Consider the following 25,868-nt stretch of genomic DNA (forward strand, 5'->3'; position numbering starts at 1 on the left):
TACAAGCAACTGTACAAGGAGGAGAGGATAAAAGAAGAGATAGACCGATTTCTGCAACAAAACAGTTTGCAAAAAGTCCCAGAGGATAAACTAGTAACCCTCAACCACCCAATATCGACCCAAGAGATTGAGGATGCAATTAAGAACATGCAACTAGGAAAGGCACCAGGACCAGATGGACTAACAGCAAAGTTTTATAAGACTCTTAAAGACTGGCTTTCGCAGCCTTTGAAAGAAATCTGCAATAAAATATTAGAAGGAGATAGGGCACCAGAGACGTGGAAAGAAGCCTTTATCACACTGATTCCAAAACCAGATACAGATAGAACGCTAATGAAAAATTATCGGCCAATCTCCCTTTTGAATGTGGACTATAAAATTTTTGCAAATGTTATGGCTACAAGATTAAAAAGAGTGCTGAAAGACTATATACATAAAGATCAAGCAGGTTTCCTTCCAGGAAGACAAATAAGCAATAATACAAGAATTATTGTGGACATTTTAGAAAAACTGGAAAGGAATATAAATACAGAGGCAGCACTATTGTTTATTGATGCGGAGAAAGCCTTCGATAAGGTATCTTGGATGTTCATGAAAAAGAATTTGGAAAAGATGGGAGTTGGAGAAAGATTTTTAAATGGCATTAAAGCCATTTATACAGAACAAAGAGCAAAAATAATAGTAAATGGTGTGATATCGGAGGAAATTGAAGTCGAAAAAGGAACAAGACAAGGGTGCCCTATCTCCCCTTTATTATTTATTACGGTCCTGGAGGTCCTTTTAAATATGCTACGAAAAGAGAAACAGATAAAAGGAATCAGGGTGGGAGAGAAAGAATACAAACTACGCGCCTTCGCAGACGATTTGATGTTATCCCTGCAAGAACCGGAAAGCAGTGTCCCCAAAGCCTTGGAACTAATTGAACAATTTGGACGTGTAGCTGGCTTCAAATTAAATAAACAGAAAACCAAAGTTTTAAGTAAAAATATGAGTGCAGAACAGATAAAAAGTCTACAAGATGGCACAGGCCTCAATTTTGTTAAATCTGTAAAATATCTAGGTATCAATCTCACAGCAAAAAACGTGAACCTGTACAAAGACAACTATGAAAAACTGTGGACAGAAATAAAGAAAGATCTGGAGATATGGACAAGATTGAAACTGTCGTTAATGGGAAGAATAGCAGCGATTAAAATGAATGTCCTACCAAGGATGCTGTTTTTATTCCAAGCCATACCAATTTTGGATAAAATGGACTGTTTTAAGACATGGCAAAGGGACTTATCGAAGTTTATATGGCAGGGCAAAAAGCCCAGAATTAAGTTTAAGATTCTGACAGACTCTAAAGAGAGGAGGCTTTGCCCTGCCGGATTTAAGACTTTATTTTGAAGCAGCGGCCTTTTGCTGGTTGAAAGACTGGTTTAAATTAGAAAATGTAGATGTGTTGGACTTGGAAGGACACGATAACATGTTTGGTTGGCATGCATACCTTTGGTATGACAAAGCTAAAATCCACAGAACTTTTAAGAGTCACATAGTTAGGAAATCTTTGTATCAGGTCTGGATTAGGTATAAAGACTTACTGGAGAGAAAGACTCCTAGATGGATTTCACCAGTGGAGGCCAAGGCCTATAAGAGACCGAATATGTCTGCAAGTTGGTTACGATATATGGACATATTGCAGCAGGAAGGGGACTCATTTAAGCTGAAAAGCTATGATCAAGTTAAAAGCCAAGTCCCCGACTGGCTGCAATATCACCAGGTACATGAAACATTTAAATTGGACAAAAAAATTGGTTTTCAAGTGGAAAAATCAAAACTGGAAACAGAACTGATCGAATCGAACTCTAAAAACCTTTCCAAGATGTATAATTTGTTGCTAGAGTGGCATACGAAAGATGAATTGGTTAAATCAACAATGATAGATTGGGCAAAAGATGTGGGTCATAATATTATGATGGATGACTGGGAGAGATTGTGGCAGAAAGGTATCAATTTTACTGCATGTAATAGTTTAAGAGAAAATGTAATGAAAATGATATATAGATGGTATCTGACACCAGTTAAGATAGCCAGAATGAATTCTAAAATGTCGGATGTGTGTTGGAAATGTAAATCGTCGAAAGGTACCTTTTATCATATGTGGTGGTCGTGTTCAGGGGTAAAGGCCTTCTGGGATAAGATTTATAATGAGCTTAAAAAGGTAATGAAAATTACCTTTTGTAAGAAACCAGAGGCATTTCTTTTGAGCATGACCAATGAAGAGATACCCAGTCAGGATAGAGTATTCTTTATGTATGCCACGACAGCGGCTAGAATCTTATTGGCAAGAACTTGGAAGGGCGAAGAGATACCAACAATTGAAGAATGGCAGATGAAGTTGATGGAGTTTATGGAGCTCGCAGATCTGACCGCCAGAATCCGAGACCAGAGGGAGGAGAAGGTGTCGCAAGATTGGAAGAAATTTAAGGACTATTTAGTTAAGCATGTTAAACTGAATGTCTGAATAATTGAGCAGAAATATATATAAGAATCGGCTTTAGAAGTATAAGGCTAGTTATAATGGCTATAGAAGAAAATTTTGATGTGATAGATTTATTTGTATAAGAAAGTGTTAAGATATAGAATACAAGTTAAGAAATATAGTGGTTTAGAGAAATTTAAAGAACATTAGGATATTGATTATAAGTTAATGGGAAAAGAAAGGAAGCTACCTAAAAAAGTATATATGTTTTTGAAGACAGAGGAGGGACCAGGGGAAGTCCCCTTAAGAAGATTAAATAAGTAGAGAAACAAAGATAAGTATTTGATAAGGTTTGTATTAATTTTCTTTTTTTTTTTGGTATGTTAATGTTGTGTTTTTTATTGTTGAATTGTTTACTATGTTTTTATATGTTTATGTTTATGTATGTTTAATGTTGTTTTTGTTTTGTTATATGATAAAATAATAAAATCTCTTTTTAAAAAAAAAAGAAATATATGACAAGGTCGCAGGGCAGAAGAGTCTGGCCAAGACAAAGACAACATTGATGGCCTATGGAGGGACACAAGTAGTGCCTTTGGGCACAATTGCTCTTGAGACCTGCACCACTAAAAGGAGTTTGGAATTGTTATTTTATGTTACTGATATATCAACCACTCCACTATTGGGAAGGGTGGCTTGTGAGGCTTTGAATTTGGTATGTAGAGTTGATAATGTGCAACTACCTGAATTGATGTCAGCAGTGGGATTCTTTTCGACCCCCGTGTCTTCTTGTGCTCCAAGGAAACCTGGCAGAGAATTGGAGACGATGGGAGCAAGCCTTTCGTGTGTATTTGACGGCGTCTGGAGCTGACCGCTTTTTGGCAAAGAGGCAGGTTGCTGTTTTGTTGAATTGTGTGGGAGAAGAGGCGGTACAGATTTATGAGACATTTAGTTTTCCTGATGACGAAACACAGACTGTGGATGAGGTTCTGGAAGAATTTCAAAAGTACTGCACTCCTCGAAAAAATGTGATAGTTGAAAGGTATTCTTTTTGGAATCATCCTTGGAAGGTGGGGGACACTGTTGAATGCTTTGTAACTGAACTTAAATTAAGAGCTGGCAGATGTGAGTTTGGTTCGGCATTTAATGAGTTGAAACAAAATCGAAAATTCTTTCTAGTAGCACCTTAGAGACCAACTGAGTTTGTTCCTGGTATGAGCTTTCGTGTGCATGCACACTTCTTCAGATACCTTATCTGAAGAAGTGTGCATGCACACGAAAGCTCATACCAGGAACAAACTCAGTTGGTCTCTAAGGTGCTACTAGAAAGAATTTTCGATTTTGTTTTGACTATGGCAGACCAACACGGCTACCCACCTGTAACTGGATTTAATGAGTTGGGCAGAGATAAGCTTGTTTTTAGTGCACCGGAGAGGTTGCAGCAGAAGTTGTTAAAGGAGTCTGACCTTACTCTCGAAAAGGCTGTAGAGATTTGCCGAATAAAACAAATAACAGCAAACAGTGAGATGTCTACTATGGCGAAACAGCTTGATGAAACGGCAGAGATAAGAGAGAACTTTGAAGTCCCAGTACAGACTCTTGGGAATGTGAACTCCCGTTTGGGGCAGAGACAAGACTATGGTGGATATAAAGGATGTTTTCACTGCGGGAGTACACATAAATTTCAGAAGTGTCCGGCGTTAGGAAATGTTTGTCATAAGTGTGGCAAGAAAAATCATTTTGCCAGGATGTGTAAGGCACCTGCAACTGGAGTCACTAAAGATCAAAGAAGGTGCCAAGTTCACGATATGGACTTACACAGCCTGTTTATAGGAGTACTATCTCAGGAAATGGACACTGTAGCTGTACAACCTCCAGGATGGTTTGCGGACATTTTTTTGAGAGGGTTAAAAGTGCAATTTAAGCTTGACACTGGAGCTGAGGCAAATGTTCTCCCAGTTGAAATATATGACAAGGTCCCAGGGCAGAAGAGTCTGGCCAAGACAAAGACAACATTGGTGACCTATGGAGGGACACGAATAGTGCCTTTGGGCACAATTGCTCTTGAGACCTGCACCACTAAAAGGAGTTTGGAATTGTTATTTTATGTTACTGATATATCAACCACTCCACTATTGGGAAGGATGGCTTGTGAGGCTTTGAATTTGGTATGTAGAGTTGATAATGTGCAACTACCTGAATTGGTGTCAAAAGAGCAGTTAGTGACAATGTACTCTGATGTCTTTGAGGGGCTGGGAGAATTTGAAGGCTCTTACCATATAGAGGTGAACCCTAGTGTTCCCCCTGTAATTCATGCTTGCAGAAAAGTGCCTTATGGAGTTTTAGATAGACTGAAAGAGACTTTATGCCAGATGGAAGCAGCTGAAGTAATCTCCAAAGTAGAGTGCCCTACTGAGTGGGTGAGCAGTTTGGTGATTACTGAAAAAATAATAATGGAAAACTGCGTGTATGCCTTGATCCTCTTGATTTAAACAAGGCAATTAGTAGACAGCACTATACTATTCCCACAATTGATGATGTATTAAGCTCTTTAGCTGGTAAAAGATTCTTCACAATAGTGGATGAAAAGGATGGTTATTGGCAAGTGAAGTTAGATGAGAAGTCAGCGTTGCTGTGCACATTTAATACTCCGTGGGGAAGGTATTGTTTTAATCGTATGCTATTTGGGCTAAAATCATCTAGTGAGGTTTTCCAACAAAAAAATGAACAGACATTTGGGCACATAAAAGGAGTGCACATGATAGCAGATGATATGATTATTGCAGCAGAAACTTCTCAGGAACATGACCAAATATTGCGTAAGGTGTTTGAAACAGCAAGGGCTAAAAATATCAAGTTTATTCAAGAGAATTCAAGAGAAAATCCAATTTAAAGTGGATTCAGTAAAATACATGGGGCATATAATAACTGCTCAAGGTGTCAAAGTAGATGAGGAGAAGGTTAAAGCGATTCGAGAAATGCCTTCCCCGCAGGACAGGCAAGGTATGCTTAGATTTCTGGGGTCTGTACAGTACTTATCAAAATATATACCAAGAGAGGCAGAATTGACGGCACCTTTGAGGAATTTATTAAAAAAGAATGTGTTGTTTCAATGGATGCCTGAACATCAGAAGTCTTTTGAAATGGTAAAACAGCAACTGTGTCGGGCACCTGTGCTTCAATATTTTGATGCATCTAAGCCACTGGTGGTTCAAGCAGATGCCTCAAAGAATGGTTTGGGTGCATGCCTCCTTCAAGAAGGGAGGCCAATATGTTATGCATCCCAGGCACTTACTATGGCAGAGCAGAATTATGCTCAAATAGAGAAAGAACTGTTGGCTGTATTGTATGCAATAAGAAAATTCCATCAGTATGTGTTTGGCAAGCTAGTATTAGTACAGACTGATCATAAACCTCTAGAGGCAATCTGTAAGAAAGCTTTAGGCAGTGCACCTGCTCGCCTGCAGAGGGTGCTGTTAGAATTGCAGAGATATCAGATGGAGGTGAAGTATGTGCCAGGGAAAGAATTGTACTTGGCAGACACATTATCTCGGGCCACGGTAGATCCACCAGAGAGTGATGTGGAACCCATAGATGATGAGAAAGTAATATATGAAATAGGTGAAATAGTAATGCACCCTACAGGGGTAATAGCTATACAGGAAGCAACAAAACAAGACGTACAGTTATAGCAGGTGGCATCTTTAATATCACGTGGATGGCCACTGCATTTAAGAGATGTACCATCAGCAGCAAAAGCATTTTGGGCCGTGAAGGACTTGCTGTGCTGTCAGGATGGTGTTCTATATGTTGATGAAAGGGTAGTTATTCCCGTATCTCAAAGACGGGCAGTTTTGGAGCAGCTTCATGAGTCACATCAGGGCATGCAAAGAACAAAAATGAGAGCAAAAACAATAATGTATTGGCCAGGTATGGGCAAGGAAATAGAAACATTCATAGAAAATTGTTCAATATGCGCGAGATGTGCGCCAAAAAACCTCTCATACCACATGAAATTCCAGAGCTGCCCTGGGAAAAGTTGGGAGTAGATATTTTTGAGTACAGGATGCAATCGTTTCTGCTGGTGATAGATTATTTCTTGAAATACCCAGAACTGGTGGGTCTCCCAGATAAAACAGCAGGAGCAGTAATTAGTAGACTGAAAGCAGTGTTTGCGAGGCATGGTGTTCCAAGGACAGTTATCACTGATAACATGCCATTTGCAAGTCAGGAGTTCCAGCAATTTGCCCAAGGCTGGGGGTTTGAACAGCGTTTCAGTAGTCCAGGATACCCACAGTCAAATGGAATGGTGGAAAGGGTAATACAGTCCATAAAACTACTCCTAAAAAAGGCAGAGCAAACACACAAAGAACCCCAATTAGCATTATTGGAGTATCGTAATACACCGGTGACTGGATGAGGAACCCCTGGACCTCGGCAATGAGGAAGCAACGCTGCCAAAGCAGTCTTTACTAAGCTGCAGCCATTGTTTATTAAACGATCATACACAGCGACGACATCCCCCACAAGGAGGGAGTAAAACACTAAAGTGAATGCCATGGGAGGGGAACAGATTACAACTTAAATACCTGTATCCCAGCTAATAGGATTCAGGTGTACACAATAAGATTCCACACTTAAAGACACATACATCACAGCGGAACAATGGGACAGTGTTATTTGGAGTGATGGGACCCAAATCTCCTTGCTTGTTAGTGGTGGCATGAAATACAGAAGGGGAACAATCAGAGAAGATTTACATCCTACTTGCATTACACCAACCGTGAAACACCCAGATAGAGTGATGATCTGGGGTTGTATGGCAGCAAAAGGTGTGGGCAGAATTTGTGCTGTTAATGGGAATGTAAATGCCCCAAAATACATAAATGAAATACTTGAGCCCAAACTGAAACGTTCCGTGGGTGATCATTTCCCAGATACTGAAGCGTTTATATATATTTATAGAATTATTTATTTATTTATTTTCTATTTCAACAGGATTCAGCTCCATGTCATGTTGCTGCTGTGTGCAAAAGGTGCTTTCAAGACAATCCTATTCCACTGCTGAAACGTCCTGGGAATAGCCCAAATCTTTACCCATTCAGAAGTCTATGGAGCCAACTAAATAAACTTGTTAGTCAGAAGGAACCCAGCAATAAAGTCCAATTAATAAAGGCAATAATTCAGTCTTGGTTTCACGTTATTACAGCTGCAGAACTAAAAACTTGGTTCAATTCATAGCAAGCTGTTGCAAGGCCACAATGGTTACCAAAGGTTTCACATTTTTTCTTTATGAACGCTGTTCTAATAAATACTCCTTCATAGAAGTTATTCCCATACTTTCTTCATTAAATTATCTTTCCATTGATATATAATTTTATGGTATTACTCCACAAAGAAGTGGTGTTATGACCCATCAAACCTCAGAAATACACTTTTCACAAAAGGTTTCCCCCATTTTGGCCACTAGTATAGGTTGTTCATTTTAAAGTTAATGTTCTTTTTATATGGGATCAGATTATTACTATTTATGTTTCATGTTTATATATGTGTTGGAAGCTGACCAGAGTGGCTGGGGCAACCCAGCCTGATGGGAGACCCAACACTCCCCTGGCGCAGAGGGAGGCACGCCATTTCCGTCACCCCAATTGTGCAGAGGGGTCACACACAAGGAAAGGAGGCGGGGGTTCCATATCCCGAAACTCTTATGTTGGGGAAAGAACTGGAAGGGGGCATTCCCGGATTCTGCTGATGGATGAGGCAGAGGTGAACTTGTTAGCTCTGCACTGTAAATAGTTTGCACAATGAAACTACTGAAAAGAAGCAACGGAGTTCTGCTGATTACTCATGAGCAACTAACTGAGAACTTTTTCAGCCATCATCATCATCCTCACTGCTACTACTACCTGAGATTCAATAAGCCTGGCTCTTCTCTGGGATGGATTTTGTTTGGCCCAGTCGTGGCATCCCCTCCATCTCCAAGGTCAGTCGTCTCTTTGGTCAAACCAAGACTGACAGGAGCAAAAACAAAAACAGAAAACTTGAAGCTACTTATCTTTTCTAACAATTCTGAAGCTGACATTTAAGATGGCCTGGGCAGTTCAGAGCAGCCCAACCATGGGAGAAAAAGGAATAATTTGAGGAAGATTGTTCAAAGAAAAAACTGCAAGTTCTGTGAAAATATATGAGGTTGGTTACATAGAGGTATTTTTTGAATTTCCAGGCAGATAGGACGATCCCACAGGGAGCCTTACCAAGAGAGGCCACGATCCCACAATTCTCCTCCATGACGTCCTTATGCAGAGCTCTCTGGTCAGGATCCAGCAACGCCCACTCCTCGTCGGTGAAACGAACAGCGACATCTTCAAAGCACACTGGACCCTAAAAGAAAAAGGGAAATGTCCTCCTCTGAGACAGCATCAATATGATCTGCTACACAATGCTCTCTTATTTCCTTCCTGTAAATCGCGGTGTTTCAATGGGATTGCTTTGCTGCACATTTTATTGATGGATGCTTATTTCATTCTGTATTTTAATTATGGACGTTCATCTTTGTGCAAATAGGTGGTATTCCACCTTGTGTTTTCCAAGTCATTCTGCCTACACAAGCATTCCAGTTTGCCTGATGGAAGGATCCCCTTTCTCCTCTCCTCGTTAGCAGTTCTGGAGAGTTCCCTCCCAATGCCCTAGAGTCAAATTCAGGGGGTTCATGGGGGCACGGAGAGGGGGAGGAATGGGGGGCATGCCCCATTTCGCAGTGGGTGGAGCTTGTTAGGTGAATCCAGGCCACTATTTGTTCTCATTTGTCCACTGCTTAGAACCCAATTTTAGCATTCAGTGATCAATCTAGAAATAAAATAAGCCTATTGTAAGGTTTCTGTGGTGGTTTCTCGTGAGTAACGAGGCAAGACTCTGTTCCTTCTATTTACAGTTTTAATAGTTCAAATATGTACAGTGCAGAGCTCCAAAACCCATGACCGTTTCAGTTGGTCCCAGATTCCAGAAGTGGCCCCTTTGAGAGTGCCCCCAGGAAAAGAACTTTAGTACCCCAAATCTCCTCCTACCCTCCTTACGATTTACCCCTCTACGCAATTGGGGCACTGGAAGCTTCGTGCCTCCTTCCTTGCCGGCTTGACTGTGTTGGCGCTGGGGCTCCCTGGCATCCCCAAGCCCTCTCCTCGCCTGTCCCGCTTCTTGCCTCTCCTCCCTGCTGGAGGACGTCCTGCTTTCCCCGCTGGAGGTGTTGCTGCTGTTCCCACAGTGCTGTCTGTATTTCCACTGACCCTGCACGGCCTCTCTGGGAACGGATGATTCCCTGACACCTATTTTGGATGGCCAGCAGTCTTGGATGATCTAGCAGAGATTCCGGCAAATCAGGGGATCTCCTGGCTCTGAGAGACAAGCAAGGAGGGTGGCTTCTGGGAAAAGGAGAGAGAGACACTGGTGTCTCCTCCTTATCCTGACTCACCTCAGCCTCTTGACCTCCTTCCTCTTCTGCTTCTGATTCTGCACTGCATTCTGCCACAGAGTCTCCCAGCTCACTACACCCTGTTAGCACTTCAGCTTCTGACACCTCCTCTTCCCAGCCTTCTCCCTCTTCTTCCTCTGACCACCCATCCTTCTTCTACCTCCACTTCTTGGGCTCTGAGCCATCTTCCCTTCATGGTTCCCTGGCTGCTTCCTCCCACCATTCCTCTGTGCCCTACCAGTCCATGACATTGCTCCAGCCCTCAGCCTCTATCCCCAGAAGGCGGCTTCCCCTGACCTGATCTGGTTCCACAGCCGCTGCTTCCCTTCTGCCCCCACGAAAAGACGGATCAGGAGGTCTTCTCAGCATCATTCTGTCACCTGCAAGAGGAAAAAGGTAAACAGGACGCCAGGAGTGCCTGCTTCTTTCACAGGTGAAACAGGGCATCTCTAACTACAGATGGGCCTTTGAGATAGCCTTACCTGCTGAGAGCATTTGGATGTTTGTGCCCATTTCATATGTTTGTTGTGCAGAAATACATCTCCCCTCCTCTGGACCCTTGTTCCCAACTGTCTTCCCCCAAAACAAGATGAAAAGAACCCTCAGATGAGTTGGGAAAACTAACAGAATGAGACCAAATGGAGAAAAACCACCTTCCTCCTTACCCAGCAGCCTCTCTCTGGTGTCCAACGGAGGCCTCTCTGCCTCACAGGAATCCAGGTCCATTTCTGCAAAATGATCCTTTCCCTGAAAAAGAAACAAGGATTCAAAACAGAGAATGGGGAGAAATATTAGAAAGAGAATGACAAAGACTTGAAGGGTGTGAGATCTCATTCCATGGGTGCCTTCCCCAAAATAGGATGGGCAGTCAGCAGACCATTATGGGATGTTCTCTGTCCTGTTTGCAGCCCCTTGGGAGTATCCAGAGGAAAGTCTCTCTCACCTGCTTTCTCTCCTCTGCCTGACTCAGGAGGAAAGCTTCGGCCAGGGCCACCGCCTGGGAACTGGTCTCCGCTCCGCATTCCCTCACCCAGCTCTCCATCTCCGGGGGAAGAACAGCCAGGAACTGCTCCAAGATCACCAGGTCCAGCATCTCAGCTTTCGTGTGCCTTTCCGGCTTCAGCCACTGGTGGCAAAAGTGGTAGAGTCGGCTGCAAACCTCTCGGGGTCCTTTGGCCTCCTGGCAACAGAACTGCCTCAACTGCAGGCTCAGCACCTCCGAGCGGAGGGTGTCCTCCTCGCCCAGGATCTTCTGCACAGAGTTTTCCCAGAATCCCCCACTGCTCCCAGTTTGGCTGGCATGGCCTCTTCCTGTTCCAGGGCCAGCTGAGTCTCGCTCATCCATCTGTGCTCTCTGGAAGCCTCTAAAAAATCGGAAGGAACCCTTTGGTCTTCTGCCAAGTTCTGGTTATCTGAATGAGAAGCTCTAGCAAATCCTACAAAGCAAATACATTGTTCTGTTACTGAATTTGGAGGACGGGAAGGGGGGAGGAGAATGGGTCCCTGAGCAGGCATGGATGAGTCTTGCTGGGAACCAGGGCTGGACTACACCGCATCCCAGACCATGAGCTATCTTTTTGAAAAGAAAGAGGAGGAGGAAGAGGAGAAGAAATAAGTCTCTAGCCTTCTAGCAATGCAAAACGTAGAGGTAACTGAAGGGATTTCTATGAGATTAATCAACCTGGTTTCTGCTGCCTTCTAGTCAATGCATGAAGTCAGAACCGACTGACAAGGGAAACTTTTGTATCTTGTGAAAAATGGATGCTTGGCTCTAGTGGGGGTCCTCACCCGGGGGTCCTCAGGAGCTGCTCCCCACTCCCACTCCCCTGATTCTGTCTCCTTTTCTTGCACTTGGACTCTCTGCCGCTCTCAAGACAGACTCCTGGGGTGGGGTCCCTTTTTCTTTGCTCTGAGGGCCAGGTATGAATCTGCCCAACCCCCTGAGGGCCAAGTGCATGGAGCCAAAGACATCTCCCTTGACATTTAGGCAGGTAATTTATTATTATTATTATTATTATTATTATTACATTAAGATAGTTTAACACACACATAGCCATTGATGCCAAGGACCCTGGAGACTCAGTCAGTAGCAGCGTCCATTTCTGGCTGCTTTGCCAGCAACAATCCCTTTGGGACAGAAAGGATGTGGTCCTGGGGTGCCCTGCTCTGGGTGCGAGGGGATTGCTGCAGTGGCCTCCGTGTGGAGCTGCCCTTGGAGACGACTGGGAAACTGGTTTGCAATGCAGCAGCCAGACTATGGGCTGGGATCCCTCTCTTTATGCCTGGCCTTTCTCTCCCACTTTAACTTCCTTCCTCCACGTGGTTTTTTTTTGGGGGGGGTAGTCCACCTCCTCGTCCAGCTTTGGAAAACCATTTGCACATGCTTCATCTGTTGTGCAATGACGCTGAGCGATGCCACACAGAGTTAAAGTCCTAGGGACCCCTTTGTTTAAAGAAGGGAGATTCCGTGGGAATCATTTTATTCTGAAAGGGGGGCCAAATGAGTTTGGGATCCTCTGATCTCCAGGAAGGAGAGCGTTGCAGACCTCGCCCCTCCCTGGCAGGACCCTCTCCTCCCCCTGCATGAGCAGATCAGGCCCCCCAGGCTGGCATCCTCCCCTGCTGCAGCCCTGGGACCCCCACCGCCTCCCCACTGCACCCTCTGGGGGGAGAGAGAGGAGACTCACCAGATCCCAGGAGGGAACAGCCATGCAGCCCTTGCAGGAGAGGACTGGGGAGGGAGGGGCCTTGGCTCTGGAGGACCTGGCCCCCTCTTGCTTCCTGTCCTCTCTAGGAAGGCAGCTCAGTTCCCTTTAACCCTTGCAAAGCCGAGTCTACCAAGCTCAGCCCTCTCTCGCTTGGCAGAACCTCGGCTTTGTATTATTTTTTATGGATTTAGGGGGGCTATGCCAATGCCCAGATATCCTTTTGGGGGTGAGGCTCTTGGTTAGACTCTGAGCATCTCCCTGTGTTGGCCGGAAACCAGAGGAACAGCTTACAGGGAAAAGGGCTTTGCAGGAGGCAAAGAATAGGAGGGGATCCTAGGGTCATCTAGTCCAACCCCCAGCAATGCAGGAATCTCAGCTAAAGCATCTCTGCTTAGAAACGTCCAAGGAAGGAGAGTCCACCCCCTCCCAAGGTAGACCTTTCCCCTGCTAAACTGCTCTTAGATGTCCCTCAAGGCAGCGGATCCTGAGCACTGGCTACCAAGGAGGAACCAAGCGAACTTCAATATAAATAAATCCTATTCTCATTGATAAATGAGCAATACTTTCTTATGCACGCCTTTTATGCTAATATACAAATATATGCTGGAAAAGAAGCAAAAATGATACCAAGGACTCAGGCCAAGATAACGATTTGATAGATATAAATTATATAAGTCTCTTGTAGGTTTTATTCCTTGAGGTTTGTAATATAAATGAGATGAAAACGCCAGGACAAGGCCTTGTTTCGGTATTCTTCCCCAGGTAGACAGACAGTCTGAAATTGTCTAGAGATTTAGTTATCTACAAACTTACAAGCACATATATGAAATATGCAAGGGAATGTACAAGGCAAATTAATCTTACCTACTAGTGTCTTAGAGTTTTCAGGTGAAAGTGTACCAATTATTTCGAGTTGAGTGACTCAAAAAGCGTTTGTGGAATTTAAAAGAAAGATATGACCCGAGGGAGGAGGTGGTGCAAGAAGACTGGAAGAAATTTAAGGGTTATTTGAAATATCGTGAAAGACTGGATGTTTGAGTGAAAGCAGCTGAAATATAGGCATTAGCTACATAATGTTAGATATTAGGATATAAGAAGGAAAGAGTGAATAGGAGTAGAAGATAATATAATATGATTAAATAAGATGTTGTTATTGATGTGTTATAATTAAGAATTAGAGATAGAGACAAGAAAGGTTTTAACCAATAAGCATTATTATGACTGTGAATTACACTGGTTAAGAAACTGCTAAAATAGATTTATTAAGTACGCAGATAAGGGAATGGGGGAAGTCCTATAACAAGATTAGAAATAAGGATATAAAAATTAGAAAATTTTGTTTTTGTCTTTTTTGCATTGTATTGTTTTTTGATTGTTTCTATTTTTCTTTGTTTTGTTTTGTATGTTTTCCTTTTTGTAGTGTAGTTATGTTGTTGTGTATTTTTCTATTGTGTGTTTTGAAAAACCTAATAAATTCTATATATATAAAAAAAGAAAGATATGGTGTGGTCTGCTAAAGAAAGTAGCAGTCATACAGTTTGAGATTACAAAAAGAGTTATAACAATATGCTGAGAGAATTTAAAGCAATAACAATACAGTTTGTCTTAAATGTACAGTAAGGAATAAAGCAAATTATAGAAAGAAAGTAAAATCCTTATGGTTGTTCAGACCCCGGGGAAAGATTGTATTGAAAAGATGGATAAATTTGGTTTCTTGTTGCAAGAGAAGTCTATCGGAGTTCTTGCGGTGGAAACGATCTTGGGGAAGCTTCCATATAATGAAGAATAAGAAATCACCTTCTGTGTGTTTTTGTTGAATGTAATGTTCCACGAGCGGCGCTTCCATAATATGATTACGTATTCTGGATCGGTGTCCATTGATCCTGAGTCTTATAGGCCTAGAACATTTACCAATGTACATCTCTTTGCAGGGGACAGGTCCATACATAAACACAGTTTTTTTGTGTTGCAATTACCGAAATGTCTAATGGTAAATCTGAATCCAGATTGTTCATCAGATAATTTCTTCACCTGTAAGTATCATTTGTAGATACTGCATCCTCCGCATCTCATTGTGGGAGTTTACTACAGATCCCCAAGCCAAACTGATGATGTTTTCCTGGAACAGATGACCAAGCATTCAAAAGGAAGTGAGATACCGGTAGTAGTAATGGGGGTTTCAACTATCCTGATATTTGTTGGATGTCAAACTCAGTCAAGAGCACAAGGTTGAATAGATTCCTCACTGGCCTTGCAGACAAAAAAGAAAACAATGCCCAACCTGAAGAATATGGAGCAGATGATTCAGCAGGGGAAACACAGCCCAGAATAAGTGAGGAGGTAATACAAGAATACTTGGCTAGTTTAGATGTATTCAAGTCTCCAGGGCCAGATGAACTACATCCAAGAGTATTAAAAGAACTGGCAACAGCTTCAATAAAGAGCAAGTTTACTAGCTGCTTTGCTTCTCCATCTTCTCTGGTTGGCCTGTTTTTTACTCCTACCAATGGAGAACCTGCAAAGGACTTTGCAAGGGCTCTTGTGTACCCCATAAGGGAATAAGGGCAGATTTTTGCTTATTACAGTACTTAACCATTGTTTCCCCCTGGGGCAAAGATTTGGGGGAACCTACAATTTAACACAGGGATGCGGGTGGTGCTGTGGGTTAAACCACTGAGCCTAGGGCTTGCTGATCAGAAGGTAAGCTCCAATTGCTCGGTCCCTGCTCCTGCCCACCTAGCAGTTCAAAAGCATGTCAAGGTGCAAGTAGATCAATAGGTACCGCTCTGGTGGCAAACGGTGTTTCCGTGCGCTGCTCTGGTTTGCCAGAAGTGGCTACCGGTAAGTCATGCTGGCCACACGACCCAGAAGCTGTACGCTGGCTCCCTCGGCCAGTAACGCGAGATGAGCGCCGCAACCCCAGAGTCGGACACGACTGGACCTAATGGTCAGGGGTCCCTTTACCTTTTTACAAATTTACACAAACACACAAAAGGAGTACTTCTCACTGCAGTTCCCTCAATGGCTCCCAATTTTACATAAAGAAATTTGAAGTAACATAACCTCTGTACATGTATGGGGTTCACGATTCAGCAATCTATTAAACCATTTAAAGTGTTGCATCTCCCGACTAAATTACCATTTGAATAAAGCCACGATTGGCTCTTCTTACCAGGGACTCAAGGAAGGCAAAGGGATAGATTTAAGAGACCAAATTCCCAAGGGCATAAAACCTGTTCAGTCAGTTTAAAATTCACGTTCCCAGTTTCATGTCCTTAGACGTTTCTGATACATAGGCTTTCCTGTTTCTTGCTGCTTAGGAAGTAGGCTTATAAATCTTAAACTTTAAATGGATTAGAACTTCAACATTCAGACAACCCAACAACTCAACTTTTGCACCAAAAGCCAGTAATCAAAGTTTGATCAAATTAAATTCTTAATAAAGTCTCAGCGCTAATGGATCACGTTTCCTGCATTAAACAGAAATATCTGAACCCCAGGAAATGAGAATTGGGAGCTCCATGCCTCTTTTATCTAAAGGAGATTGGGGTACAGATCTCTATTCAAAAATGTTTCACTAGTGTGGTTTATTATTATTTTGTGTGCCCCCCTCTGGTAATTAGCGAACAATGCATGAGTGAAATGGCCACAGTCACAGTCATAAGATTTTTAATATTCTCAGACATTTCAGCCTTACCATTAACAGACCAGATTTTCTATCCTTTATTTTCAGGAAAAAATGGTCAAGGTACATTTCACCTAATTATGAATTTGTATGTGCTTTAAACTTTGGCAAGACTTTAGCATATTTGAGATCTTATTTGAATAACAGACAAAATGATGGACCCCCACTGCCAGATAATCTCTCAAATGCTTGATATCACCAGCTCTGTTTCAAAACATCACCCCATTTCACCTCCCACTTAACACTCTCTATTCCAACCTCTGAAAACCAACCCTTACATCTTTTTCTAGAGCAAAGCTTGGCTGAATTTCAACCCATCACCCCACACCACCATAACTTAAAATTCACTCTCCAATGCTTGCATTGTGGTGTAGTGGTTAAGAGCAGTAGACTCGTAATCTGGTGAACCGGGTTCGCATCGCCGCTCCTCCACATGCAACTGCTGGGTGACCTTGGGCTAGTCACACTTCTCTGAAGTCTCTCAGCCCCACTCACCTCACAGAGGAAGGGAAAGGAGAATGTGAGCCGCTTTGAGACTCCTTTGGGTAGTGATAAAGCGGGATATCAAATCCAAATTCTTCTTCTTCTTCTTCTTGCAGACACATTCCTTATCCTTCTGTGGTGCCCAGAATTGAACACATTGTAACAACTTTAAAGATGTGCCCCCTATGTTTTTATAACAAATAATAATACAGATCTCAATTATCATGTTATATACCATTGTTCTCCCTCCCCTCCTCTGGACTTCCCTCAACTCCCCCTCTGCAGAGTTACTTAGCTTTATTTGTTATATCCTGCTTTTCTTATGGAAAAGTTAATTCCTTTATCATTTCTCTAAAATATACGTTACTGAAATAAAGTTAAAACAAAATAAAAAGTAAAAAAAATTCCTCCCAGTTGCACCTTCAGTATATCTACCTGTAACTGAAATAAAGTTATGAACGTTTATTCAAACCCTGCCAGTGAAACCAGTCCATTTTGTTGTTTCTGCAAATAGACTGTTATAAGAATTTTAAGGTGATATATTAAAAAAATTAAACGTTCATACCTATAAACCACATGTCTGAAACCCACATATTGGGTCCGGAACAAATTGACCTCAAATATTTCTCTTCAAGGTCAAAGTGGGAAACCTCCCACTTGTCTCTTTCCTATTGGGCACATTCAAAATATAAACAGGGTGTAAACCTGTGACCTACATTCTGGAATTAGTTATTTATAATAACAAAAGAGTGGCCAAAACCTAGATAATGCAATCAGGTAACTTGCCAGACAAGAGATAAAAAACACACTCAGATCTCTGTTGTAGACCGCCTTTGGCCAGCAGAGTGTGTCAGAGATGATGGGAACTGTAGTCTGGGAGCTGTTTGGGACGCAAGTTTCAGAAAACCTTCTTTAAAGCAACTTTTGTGTTTGGCCCGCAAAGATTGGACCTGTCCAAGTTTGTATTTTCTTGTATTTTGTTTTCCTCACGACCTTTGTGTATTTGGATGGATTCAATGGATTGGATGGCAATGGATTCCAACTACAAGAAAGAAGATTCCACCTGAACATTTGGAAGAACTTGACAGTAAGAGTTGTTCGACAGTGGAATTGGCTGCCAAGGAGTGTGGTAGAGTCTCCTTCTTTGGAGGTCTTTAAGCAGAGGCTTGACAGCCATCTGTCAGGGGGTTGGACTGGATGGCACTTGTGGTCTCTTCCAACTCTATGATTCATTTTTAGGAGGGGAAATTGAATGAGAATTTATATGGCAAGTTGTGGAAGAATAAGAGGTTGCATTTCAAACACACACACACAAAACTGGGGTGTGGCCTCACAAATATTTTATTGGTGGGGCAAAGACCCCTAAGCCTTTAAAAGTTGGCGCCTATTCACTGCACCCACAGGTCTCAGGATGGTTACAATATAAAAACACAACATAAAAATACAAAACACATTTTAAAAGGGCATTAAATGTCAACCAGGCAAAGGCCTGGTTAAAAAGGTGCATATTTGCCTGGCTCTTAAAGCTGTATAGTGGTTTTCCGACCTTTGTATGGATTCTTTGATGGGAAGTGAGAGAGGAGCTATCAGCTATCATTCCACATTCCACACTGTTAATGTTTCTCCCCTGTATGAATTCTCTGATGGTAACTTAGACTGTGGCTGTGACTGAAGCTCTTTCCACATTCTACACACTGATAGGGTTTCTCTCCTGTATGAATTCTTTTATGGGAAGTGAGAGAGGAGCTCTGAATGAAGCTCTTTCCACATTCCACACACTGATATGGTTTCTCTCCTGTATGAATTCTTTGATGGAAAGTGAGATAGGAGCTCGTATTGAAGCTCTTTCCACATTCCACACACTGATAGGGTTTCTCCCCTGTATGAATTCTTTGATGGAAAGTGAGATAGGAGCTCGTATTGAAGCTCTTTCCACATTCCACACACTGATAGGGTTTCTCTCCTGTATGAATTCTTTGATGGGAAGTGAGTTGGGAGCTCTGACTGAAGCTCTTTCCACATTCCACACACTGATAGGGTTTCTCCCCTGTATGAGTTCTTTGATGGGAAGTGAGACTGGAACTCTGACTGAAGCTCTTTCCACATTCCATGCACTGATAGGGTTTCTCTCCTGTATGAATTCTTTGATGGGAAGTGAGTTTGGAGTTCTGACTGAAGCTCTTTCCACATTCCATGCACTGATAGGGTTTCTCTCCTGTATGAATTCTTTGATGGGAAGTGAGTTTGGAGTTCTCACTGAAGCTCTTTCCACATTCCACACACTGATATGGTTTCTCTCCTGTATGAATCCTCTGATGGTAACGTAGACTGTGGCTGTGACTGAAGCTCTTTCCACATTCTACACACTGATAGGGTTTCTCTCCTGTATGAATTCTTTGATGGGAAGTGAGATAGGAGCTCCGAATGAAGCTCTTTCCACATTCAAAACACTGATAGGGTTTCTCTCCTTTATGAATTTTCTGATGGGAAGTGAGAGAGGAGCTCAGGCTGAAGCTCTTTCCACATTCCACGCACTGATAGGGTTTCTCCCCTGTATGAATTCTTTGATGGGAAGTGAGGGAGGAGCCATCAGTGAAGCTCTTTCCACATTCCACACACTGATAGGGTTTCTCTCCTGTATGAATTCTTTGATGTGAAGTGAGTTTGGAGCTCTGACTGAAGCTCTTTCCACATTCCACACACTGATATGGTTTCTCCCCTGTATGAATTCTCTGATGGGAACTGAGACTCTGGCTGTGACTAAAGCTCTTTCCACATTCCACACACTGATAAGGTTTCTCCCCTGTATGAATTCTCTGATGGGAAGTGAGAGAGGAGCTCCGACTGAAGCTCTTTCCACATTTCACACACTGATAGGGTTTCTCCCCCGTATGAATTCTTTGATGGTAAGTGAGATGGTGGCTGTGACTAAAGCTCTTTCCACATTCCACACACTGATAGGGTTTCTCCCCTGTATGAATTCTCTGATGGTTAGTGAGACTGGAACTCTGACTGAAGCTCTTTCCACATTCCACACACTGATAGGGTTTCTCCCCTGTATGAATTCTTTGATGGAAAGTGAGACTGGAACTCTGACTGAAGCTCTTTCCACATTCCATGCACTGATAGAGTTTCTTTCCAATGAGATTTTCTTGATGGGAAGTGGAATGGGAGCTCTGACTGCAGCTTTCTCCACACTTCAAATTTTTACGTGGCTTCTCTCTGGGGATTTTATCATGTTCACCTTTGTTCTCGTTTTCTGATTTATCACAGTCTGCAATGGAGAAAAAACAAGATTAGAACCTCAGGAACAAATGGAGAAGAACTGAAGGGTGCTGGGTGTGTGCTCATTACCTGTGTTTTTTTGTCAGTCACCAACATATTATTAGATTCTGATGAGTTGTTGAATGTTGCTTTGTTTGATATACAGTAGTGGTCAAAACGGTGGAAGAATTTTTGGGGAAAGTGTATGTCAGAGGTTTAATGGCTCATAACACCACTTCTTTTGAAGTAATATTATAAAATTATATATCAATGGAAAGATAATTTAATCAAAATGCAATTCAACAAAGTTTAAACAAAATAAAAAATTCTTTCCAGTAGCACCTTAGAGACCAACTAAGTTAGTTCTTGGTATGAGCTTACGTGTGCATGTACACTAATTTTTTATTTTGTTTTGACTATGGCTGACCAACACGGCTACCCACCTGTAACTCAACAAAGTTTGTTCAATTACCCATATTCTATCAAACGTTATAGCCAAAAAGCACAACTTGCTTAGCTTGACTTTTGTCAGTGTGTTATGTGATTGCTATCAAGTTGGTTGATTTTTTATGTTCTTTTCTTTAGTGAGGCTGTAAAACATAATAAAATTATAGAAATGGCACAAAGTTTTAAATGATGACCCAGAAAGCTATGTAAAATTGTAGTATTAAGTGAACAAGGCTACAATTAGAAAGAAATGAGATGAAAGATTGAGAGGAACTTATCCAAAGCTGGCATTTCTATATTTTTGAAGAGGTATAAGGAGACTCAGTCACTCCAAATTCAGACTGGTAATGGCAGGAAAAGGTGCACAAAGGGAAGTGACGATTGAAGAATGGAGAGACTGTCCCTAAATGACAGAAGAAAATCATCCGGGTGTATACAAGATGACATGGCAAATGTAATGTGAAGTTGAGTGCAAGGACTGGTCTAAATGTTAGAATTCTAAGGAAAAAGCCATTGTTATCTCTCAAGCAAAGCTTGAAAAGATTAAACCCATGTTAACTGGACAACGGAACAATGGGACAGTGTTATTTGGAGCGATGAGACCCAAATCTCCTTACTTGGTAGCGATGGCACGAAATACGCGAAGAGAAGAATCAGAGAAGGTTTACATCTTACTTGCATTACACCGACCGTGAAACTGTGATATATTCCAGAACCTACAGGGTTAAACTGTTATACTGTTAAACTGCTCTGGTCACATGACGTGCTGTAATCTGGGTGTGCCTATAAATGGGTTTCTGTTGCTTCCTGGAGTTTGGGGCGTGGTTTTTTCCTTTCTGTTATGTTCTGCAGTACTGGGAGCAAGCATGCCATTGCTTTCTCCCAGGAGTTGTAATGTTTCTGTAAATAAACGCTTCTGAGATAAGAAAGAAGACGGCTGCAGAGAGATTCATTGCAGATGCCTTACACAACAGACCTGCTTCTTGCTGTGTGAGTAGACTCTTTGAAGTCAGTCTCTGCTAACAGCCCAGGAAACTGGGGGGAAAGCAAAGTGGCACAGCAGGAGCGTGCTGGACTTTTTGCCAGTTTAAAGTGGACTACCCAGTTTACTGGACAGAAACACCCAGATAGTGTGATGATGATAATAATAATAATAATAATAATAATAATAATAATAATAATAATAATAATAATTTTATTTATACCCCGCCCTTCCCAGCCAGAAAACCGGGCTCAGGGCGGCTAACATCCATTAAAATCACAGCAAGAAACATAAAAACGATCAATTTAAAATAACAGATTAAAATACAAATTTAAAAATTCAATTAAAACTGCAGGTCTCAGTTTCAAAATATCCCACCAATAAAAGATGAAGCATAAATATTAGACAGAAACCAACCCAAAGGCCAGGTGGAACAGCTCCGTCTTGCAGGCCCTGCGGAAAGATGCCAAATCCCGCAGGGCCCTGGTCTCTTGTGATAGGCTGTTCCACCAAGTCGGGGCCAATATTGAGAAGGCCCTGGCCCTAGTTGAGGCCAACCTAACGTCTTTGTTGCTCGGGACCTCCAAAAGATTATTATTTGAGGACCTTAAGGTCCTACATGGGACATACCAGGAGAGGCGGTCCCTTAAATACGAGGGTCCTAAACCGCATAGGGCTTTAAAGGTCAAAACCAGCACCTTAAACCTGATCCTGTACTCCACCGGGAGCCAGTGCAGCTGGTAAAGCACTGGATGAATGTGGTCCCGCGGCAAAGACCCGGTAAGGAGCCTCGCCGCGGCATTCTGCACCCACTGGAGTTTCTGGGTCAGTTTTAGGGGCAGCCCCGCATAGAGCGAGTTACAATAATCAAGTCTGGAGGTGACCGTCGCATGGATCACTGTGGCCAGATCAGGGCGAGAGAGGTAGGGGGCCAACTGTTTAATACGGCGGAGATGGAAAAATGCCACCTTTGCTGTGGTTGCAACCTGTGCCTCCATAGAAAGAGAGGCATCAAAGGTTACACCCAAACTCTTGACAGAAGGCGCTGGCACTAGTTGGGCCCCCGCAAGAGATGGGAGTTGGCCTCCCAACCCCATGTCGTCCCGACCCAGCCAGAGGACCTCTGTCTTCGAAGGGTTTAACTTCAACCGGCTCCCACGCATCCATGCAGCCACAGCCTCCAAGCACCTGGCCAGTGTGTCTGGGACCGAGTCAGGGCGGCCGTCCATCAACAGATAAAGCTGGGTGTCATCAGCATATTGATGACAGCCCAGCCCGAAACTCCGGACAATCTGGGCAAGAGGGCGCATAAAGATATTAGAAAGCATCGGGGAAAGGATTGTGCCCTGCGGAACTCCACACACCAAGGAGTGTCGCGGCGACAACTCCCTCCCTAGCACCACTCTCTGTCCCCGACCTGAGATAAAGGAGCGCAGCCATTGTCGAACTGTGCCCTGAATCCCCACGTCGGCAAGGTGGTGGTCTAAAAGATCGTGGTCGACCATATCGAAGGCTGCTGACAAATCTAAAAGAATCAGCAGGCCCGAACCGCCTCGATCCAGCTGTCTACGGAGATCATCTGTTAGCGCCACCAAAGCTGTCTCGGTCCCATAACCAGGGCGGAAGCCGGACTGAAACGGATCCAAAGCCAATGTTTCATCCAGAAATCCGCCAAGCTGTTCAGCAACCGCTCTCTCAATTACCTTACCCAGGTACGGAAGATTTGAAACTGGGCGGTAATTGGATAGATCTAAAGGATCTAAGGATGATTTCTTTAAGAGCGGACGCACCACTGCCTCCTTCAATTCCTGTGGGAAAGTCCCCGTGCCAAGGGACAAATTTATGATCTCACCCAGAGGAGCCCGTACCTCGTCTGGACACGCTCTAATCAGCCAAGACGGGCACGGGTCAAGGGGGCAAGTGGTGGGCCTTCCAGCTTGGAGGAATCTGTCTACATCGGCAGGGAGTATCCGATCAAAGTGGTCCAATACTGGACCCGAGGACAGTCGAGGGGCCTCCAGTTCCATTATTGTATCCAAATTGGCAGGGAGGTCACGGCGGAGCAGCAAGACTTTCTCCGCAAAAAAGCTCGCAAATGCCTCACAGCTATGAGTCGAATTTGTATTTAAATTTGGTTGTCCCTCTAGGGTTGTTAAAGACCTAATTATTCTAAAGAGTTGTGCTGGGCGAGAGCTAGCAGATGCAATGGAAGCTGAGAAGTAAGACTTCTTTGCCGCCTTCATTGCCATCTCATAGGTTTTCATAAGCATCCTATAAGATGTTCTTGAGGCTCCGTCGTGAGCACGCCGCCATACTCGCTCTAGCCGTCTGAGCTCCCGCTTCATTTTCCGGAGCTCCTCAGTAAACCAAGGGGTCCGGTTTCGGCGGGGTCGCAGAGGGCGCTTAGGTGCGATCTCATCAATGGCCGTCAAGAGTCGGTTATTCCAGTCTTTGACAAGGTCATCTAATGAGTCGCCAGGGGGAGCAGGGTCCCGCAAAGCCTGACAGAATCTATCTGGATCCATCAGCCTTCGCGGACGAGCCAAAATAGGTTCGCCACCCGAGCAGGGGAGGAGCGGAAAGTCAATCTTGGCTCTCAGAGCGTAGTGATCAGACCATGGCACTTCCACAGAGGGGAGCATGATCACATCTATGCCAGCACCAAAGATCAAATCCAGTGTGTGGCCTGCTTGGTGTGTGGGGCCCAAAACAAACTGGGAGAGCCCTAGTGTCGCCATGGAGGTCACTAGGTCCAGAGCCTGTGAGGAGGGAGTGTCATCGGCATGGACGTTGAAGTCTCCCAAAACCAGTAGGTTTGGGAACTCCAAGGCCCAGCCCGCCACCACCTCCAACAGGTCTGACAGGGTGGCTGCTGGTGCGCTGGGTGGTCGGTACACCAGCCAGACAGCCAAGCTCTCCTTGGAACCCCACACAAGACCAACACATTCAATACCGGAGATCGCCGGTACTGGCAGAGCTCTGAAAGAGCAACCCTCCCGGATTAACAATGCTACTCCTCCCCCCGACCCACAGTCCGTGATTGGTGGAGGACGGAAAAACCTGAGGGTGCTATCTCACGTAGGGAGACTACTTCACCTTCCCGCACCCAGGTCTCCGTCACGCAAGCCAGGTCAACCCCCAGCGAGACAAAGAAGTCACGCATGGTGGCGGTTTTATTGCCAATGGACCTGGCATTGCACAGCACCAATGACGGAGGTGGATAATCCCTGCTCACCCTACCCTCGTCCTTCGGGATGGGGCGTAGATTGGAAGGGGTTCGAGCATTATTGCATCTCAAAGCCCTTCGCCCGTAGTGATATCTAGCCCCACTGCCATACCTCCCTAGCCCTTCAATAGTGGAGATCCCAAGCTTCATGTTAGCCTCCTCAATAGGGGGGTAACAACACCTCACTGGTAAATCATCTTTGGGCCAGTGGAGGGGTGAGTATTCAATATGGGAGATGTCTCTAAAAGATAAACCCCAACCCGCCACACCCCGGCTGGGGCAGACGTTCACCCCATGATTCTCTGGTTGTCAGTTCTGGGGTTGTATGGCAGCAAAAGGTTTGGGCAGAATTTGCGTCATTAATGGGAATGTAAATGCCCCAAAATGCATAAATGAAATACTTGATCCCAAACTGAAGCATTCCGCAGGTGATCTTTTCCCAGATACTGAAGCATATATATATATTCCATTTCAGCAGGATTCAGCTCCATGTCATGTTGCTGCTGTGTGCAAAAGGTGCTTTCAAGATAATCCTATTCCACTGCTGGAATGGCCTGGGAATAGCCCAAACTTTAAACCAATCGGAAATCTATGGAGCCGACCAAAGAAACTTGTTAGTCAGAAGCAACCCAGCAATAAAGCCCAATTAACAGAGGCAATAATTCAGTCTTGGTTACACATTATTACGGCTGCAGAACTAAAAACTTGGTTCACTTTATGGGAAGGCGTTGTAAAGCCGTAATTAAAGCTAAAGGTTACCAATGGTTACCAAAGGTTTCAGGTTTTTTCTTTATGATTGCTGTTCTAATAAATATTCCTTCATAAAAGTTATTCCCTTACTTTCTTCATTAAATCATCTTTCCACTGATATATAATTTTATGGTATTACTACACACAAAAGTTGTGTTATGAGCCATAAAACCTCAGAAATACACTTTTCACAAAAGGTTTCCACAATTTTGGCCACTAGTATAAGTTGTTCATTTTAAAGTAAATATTTTTTTATATGGGATGAGATTATTATTATTTATGTTTCATGTGCTGGAAGCCGCCCAGAGTGGCTGGGGTAACAAAGCCAAATGGGCAGGGTATAAATAAAAATTTTAGTTACCGGTATTATTACAGTGGTACCTCAATTTAA

General features: G+C 43.4%; 1 protein-coding gene across 1 annotated transcript in view; it reads right to left on the reverse strand.

The window, feature by feature from the left end:
- Positions 1-25,868, reverse strand: part of LOC117045136 — a 506,969-nt gene that overhangs the window by 237,944 nt on the left and 243,157 nt on the right. The window contains 2 exon segments of the mRNA XM_033145927.1: positions 18,355-18,415; positions 18,417-19,942. Of these exon segments, the coding sequence (XP_033001818.1) occupies positions 18,355-18,415; positions 18,417-19,942 (1,587 nt within the window).

This window comes from Lacerta agilis, chromosome 4 (assembly GCF_009819535.1).
Source record: "Lacerta agilis isolate rLacAgi1 chromosome 4, rLacAgi1.pri, whole genome shotgun sequence".
Taxonomy (NCBI): Eukaryota; Metazoa; Chordata; class Lepidosauria; order Squamata; family Lacertidae; genus Lacerta; species Lacerta agilis.